Source organism: Odontomachus brunneus, unplaced genomic scaffold (assembly GCF_010583005.1).
Source record: "Odontomachus brunneus isolate Ranch 3 - 2012 unplaced genomic scaffold, Obru_v1 Obru_scaffold_303, whole genome shotgun sequence".
NCBI lineage: Eukaryota > Metazoa > Arthropoda > Insecta > Hymenoptera > Formicidae > Odontomachus > Odontomachus brunneus.
Window position 1 is genome coordinate 63318 of NW_022639753.1, and position 5806 is coordinate 69123.

The 5806-nt window shown below is 34.8% G+C and overlaps 1 protein-coding gene across 2 annotated transcripts; it reads left to right on the plus strand.

The window, feature by feature from the left end:
- The first annotated feature begins 86 nt into the window (after positions 1-86).
- On the plus strand, positions 87-3813 carry LOC116853304 (E3 ubiquitin-protein ligase NRDP1). Of its 2 annotated transcripts, XM_032834329.1 has the most exons (4): positions 87-578; positions 1427-1449; positions 1558-2145; positions 2238-2507. In XM_032834329.1, exons 1-4 carry the CDS (start codon positions 548-550, stop codon positions 2505-2507), a joined length of 912 nt encoding a protein of 303 aa, XP_032690220.1. In that variant the 5' UTR covers positions 87-547. The 2 variants fall into 2 exon arrangements, with proteins under 2 accessions (XP_032690220.1, XP_032690218.1); XM_032834327.1 differs by lacking the exon at positions 1427-1449 and having other exon boundaries at positions 483-578; positions 2238-3813.
- The last annotated feature ends 1993 nt before the right edge of the window (positions 3814-5806 follow it).

A 5806-nucleotide genomic window follows, 5' to 3' on the forward strand; every position in this document is an offset into this window, starting at 1 on the left:
TATATATATATATATATATATATATATATATAATTACCGATTTTATTATAATAATAAACGACAGAAGCTTAACCGCACGTACAAATTGATAATCTTAACCTTCCTAGAGATTCGCGCGGAAAGTCGTGTTACTTCTTAAAGTAGGCGAATGGACTAGAAAGACGCACCATAGTTCCGCACTTTTACCGTCCATCGCTTCGATTGCGTGATTCATCGAGAAGAGGAAATCGACTCCGAAATAACTACGAATGTTTCGCGTGACAACGACGAATACAAGTGAGTGCACGCGAGTTTCTGGACTTGCGTTTGAAATGAAGCGGACCTGAATCGGAAAGGTTTGAAACGTTCTGTGAGTTTCGATTTCGATTCACACGTGTCGCGCGACTTCGCACGTGCTCCCGTGACTAAGTTCGTCCCTATTAGTCGCGAAGATTCGTACGAGAGAAGTAACGAGCAAGTGACACATACGACATTCGCGAGCGATGGGGTTCGACGTGAACCGCTTCCAGGGCGACGGCGAGGTTGACGAGGAGCTCCTGTGCCCTATATGCTCCGGTGTGCTCGAAGATCCCGTCCAGGTAGGACGATTGTACACGCTTGAGCCAAAAAAGGAGCTTTGTCGCGACCTTCCACATAACCTCAATTCTAACAATTTTGCACATTGTTGTGCGAGACATTTATCGAGCATGCAAAGCAAAAAATAACTGCGCGAAAAACATTATGATCTTTAAAGGAGAACAAAATTACAAATCCGTGTTTTCTCGAACTTTGGTATTTTTCCGCTTTAGTAGAACTTAACGAGAAACTGATATACTTTTAACAAGTTTGATAGCTTTACTTGTTTTAAAGCACTTTGTAATGATATATGAAAAGAATTTCCCATTATTATTATTGATATTATTGTTGTTATTATTATTAGTACTATCAAAGTAACAATAATTATGCGCCAAGTTTTCATTTCAGGTTAGACCTAACTGATTAATATAAAAAAAATAGATCTGATGAAAACACATAGAAAATATTTGTTTATATTCTTTAGTTCTCTTACAATTATATCCTAAGATTACATTTGCAGACATTATTAATATTTTAGAGAAAGATCCAGAATATTATTTACTTTATCGATTTCTTAGGTTTATGAATCTGTAGTTATATTATACATACCATTATTCTATGTAAAATAATAGGAATATGGACATTATTGGACCCATAATTGGAATTTATACATAAATGTTTCTAGTGATTTAGAATAAATTAATTTAATAAATTTATCTAACAACTTTGCTTTAAATGCCATGATGTTTGAGCATCATAGCTTATTGCTTATATTGGCATTAACAGTCCCTTTTAATATTCAACAAATGTATATAAACAAATGTATATAAATAAATAAAAGTTACTTTGATCTTGAATGACCCAAAATTAGGAGCATTATCTTATTCTATAAAGGTACGCATTCATACTTTACTAAGCATAATATACTGTGATATATATACATAACCATGATATATATATCATGTAGGTTACAATAATCAGCAAGCAAGTAATATATTATAGGCACCAGTTTGTGAGCACGCCTTCTGTCGTTCCTGCATTAACGAATGGATAAACCGTCAACACACATGCCCACTGGATCGCACACCAATTATAGCTAGTCAGCTAAGAGGAGTTCCTCGAATTCTTAGAAACTTGTTGGCTCGCTTGTTTATCAAGTGTGATAATGTCGTGTATGGCTGTTCTGCGGTCGTTAAATTGGATATGCTATCTTCACATCTTGAACAATGTGAATACAATCCCAAGAGACCTATGCTCTGTGAACAAGGCTGTAACTTAATCATTCCTAAAAACGAGCTCAAAGATCACAACTGCGTGCGTGAACTTAGGAATCTGATACAGTCACAGCAGCAGAAAATGACAGATATGAAGCGAGAGATCAGCGAGCATCAATTGCAGATCAACGAACATAAGCGTGAGATTCATTTGCTGAAGGATTTTATGCGAGCGCTTAGAGTATCCAATCCAACGATGCGCGCGATAGCCGACCAGATGGAACGGGACGACGTTGTGAGATGGTCGGCTACTCTTCCACGTGCAAGAGTTACCAGATGGGGTGGCATGATTTCAACACCGGACGAGTTACTTCAAGTATGACTTGTCCATTGGAATTGATTGTTCGAATTCGGATTAATCGCAACGTTTAATGAGCGCTTTAATTGCCTTGTCTTTGCTTGTTACAGACTATGATAAAGAGAACACTATCAGAGAATCATTGTCCGCCTCATGTGATCGACGAGCTGATGGAGAACTGTCACGAGAGGAGATGGCCGCCAGGCCTCAGCTCTCTTGAAACACGACAAAACTCCCGCCGGCAATATGACAACTATGTATGCAAAAGAGTACCCGGCAAGCAGGCGGTATTGGTCCTTCACTGTGATAATACACACATGCCAGAGGACATGATGGTCGAGCCAGGGTTAGTAATGATCTTTGCGCATGGCATCGAGTAAAGTGACGAGACATTGTATACGAATGATGGGAGGTAGTGAATTCTATTATTCACTCTTTCCCATCACTTTTAGCTTGATATATGTTTTTCTGGGTCGATATTCAGATTTTCTGGATCTGTCAGATTAATTTGAGGAACTAGAAACCCAAGGTTTCGTTATTAAAGCTCCATCGTAGATCCATTATAAATATATATATATATATATATATATATATATATATATATATATATATATGACTCAAGATCCATAATAGGAGCTTGCGCGTTTAAGGCTGAAACCCTAAATTGCGTGGTTCTTCGACAATCCTGCAAGTTTTACAACAAATTGCCGTCGGGCACGATTTTACAAACGATGATACACACCGTTGTGTTTTGTGATACAAACGCAATTGTGCAGACGCAATTGCTGCGTGCGGGTCGATCGAGAAGACTGTAAATCAATTTAGTAACTCAACAACTTAACTACACGACTGAAGTAATTCGTATGATATGAAATCGGTCGGTCGTCCATCAGATACCTTGATCGTCCTACCTTCCATCTCCCAACGTCTATCCCCAGAAAAATCCAAATCCATCGAATGTCTGAATCGTTGCACTGTGATACACCGCTTCGGTGAGAAACTTCCTGAAATCGCGTGATAAATGACCGGCCATCTTTCGGTATCGATCGATTTGTACATTTTCGCCGGCGGTCCGTTTATCGTTCGTTTCAGGATCGTTTTGCGGATACTTCAAAGTCTGTGAGTGTTTTACTATAATACTTTAGAAGAGTAAGTCCGAACCGAAGTCGATAGAAGTCTCTCTATCAGTGATCTGAGTACTCGATACGGGATATGCTCGCTACAGATGTGATTCAGCTCTTGAAAATTATGGACGTGTCGGCGTCCTTTTTCCAGAGTTCTTTTACAGAATATCTCTCTCTTCCTTAGTCATATCTTCCGAAACTTTTTTTATAAATTTTTTTTGTGTAAACTGCATGTCATAGACAAATCAGTTTTCATCTTTGTCTCTGCATATCACACAAGTCTTACTAGAGATTTTTGTCAATGACCGTTTATTAAAGCACGCAAAGATACGTTGCAAATAGCTTGTTTTTCTAGATTAAAAGCACGCTTCATCTCCATTTCGCGTAATTGCACAGGTTGTCCTATGATCAGTTTTCTCAAAGAAAGAACAAATATTAAAATTATTATGTCTCAAAGTTATTGAGCAAATATTTATTATCTATTAATAAATTTCTTAACATTTTTAATTTTTAATAAATTTTTTAAATTCGTTAAATTTTTTTAATTATTTGATTTATTAGTTATTAACAACTTTTTTTGTTAAAACACTCCCAATGGGGAAGGTTGATTTAAAAAAAACCCTTCTTCCAGCCTAGCGTATATTTTTTATTTAATATTATAAAGACTGTTTATATAAACATATAGCCTGTTCTTTTTCGCTGCATACCCTGCACTAGTTTGCACTTATTTTCTTCTTTTTCTTCCATATGTTTTAATTTATTTTTAAATTCTGTAAGTATATACTAATTCAGCGAAAAAGAACAGAACTATAAAAAGAAAAACAAACGCCTTCACACGTATGTGATGTTATTTCTTAAGAGATTGTCACATGTGCAATACTGATAATGACGTGTTTTAGAAATTCACTCTTTTTAATAAAATGTTGGCTGACATAAGTAGTGGACATCCTGTCTTTCTTTCTTAATTATCGTTATCAATTATTATCAATTAGCTTCTATTGCACATTACTGATTTATGATAACGTGATGCTTCTCATCTCGCGTGACAGTATACTGGTGCATACAGAGCGGGCTGACAGATTGTTAAAAATTCGACGGTGTAATTTATTTTCACGACATAACAAGAAAAAGAAAGCATATCCATATTTATTAGTTATTTATTTAAAGTTATTCACTCTGAATGTGTTTCTCTGAATGTGTTTCTCTGAATGTGTAATTACCGGCCCGCTCAGTACATCAAATGTCATTTCGCATCAGTTACTTTTAACGCGTCTTTTTCGGAGAAAGTCAATATTAAGTGTAAATACATAGAATGTTGTCAGGAAACGAGAGAATCGTAAGAAGTGTCTTTTGTATATTTTCCTTCAAGTTATACTACTCGATAAGCGTCATTAATTACGCGGTATACCGAACTTGGACATGTAAAATTTTAAGCATAAGAATAAATGTCTAGAGATTGTAGTAAGTCAAATCGACGAACAGGCTGATTATATATATAGATACATATTATAAAATTGTAATGAAAATCAGATTTTGCGTATCATAAGTGATTTAATATACTTTATATATTTTTTTTCTCTTTGAATGTATGGATCAATTCGCAAGTCCCGTCCCAGCTACGTACGACGGAAGAAATATGTTTAAATTGGTGAAATGAACAACGTACGTTATATATTTTCTTTTGTGTCAACAAATATGGCAAGAATGAATGGTATGGTTGTGCATTGTTCAGCAAATGATGCTATTAAATTTCCTCATTTTCTCTCTCTCTCTCTCTCCCTCTCCTCCCTCTCTCTCTCTCTCTCTCTCTCTCTCTCTCTCTCTCTCTCTCTCGATATTATACTGAATATTATAAACTTACCATTGCAGTAATAATTGATAAAATTGTCATCTACTTTGCGATAAAAAATAAGTATTTCTTTTTTCAAAATTTTTCTCTAAAGAGAACTGGAAAAAAGATTATATATGCATCATTTTCTGAATGACAGTTTTGACATTTACATATGGTATTCTCATGAATTACTCTGCGAAAGATGTAATTTATTTTGTTGTTAAGTTGATACTATGATTCTCATTTGCACATACTTTTCACGATTGCACTGGTGTATCTCTTATTTTAGGGATAACTTTGCAACTAACATACAAATGTATTATTTACTTTGTTGCAGCACGATGCGCGATTTTAGTCGATTCACATTTCGCACTTTTGTTCATTACTTTCATATACATTTCTGTAACTATTATGTTTGTTTATTATTAAAATGATAAATCGCTTGAATTATAACTATAATAGAGAAAATGACGTTACGTCTATGTTTTAACATGAGAAGATGAAAAAGTTATTTAAGAATGGTGAATTCTGATATTTATAACATAACAATATTAAGATATTAAGACTGAACAAAAAGAAATTCCCGAAAATGAACTTTTGAGAACTTATTGTATAGAGATTTGGATTTATTTACAACATGTGCCGAGTGTGATAACGCACAAATATTACATTGCGTGTGTATATATATATATATATATATATATATATATATATATATATATAT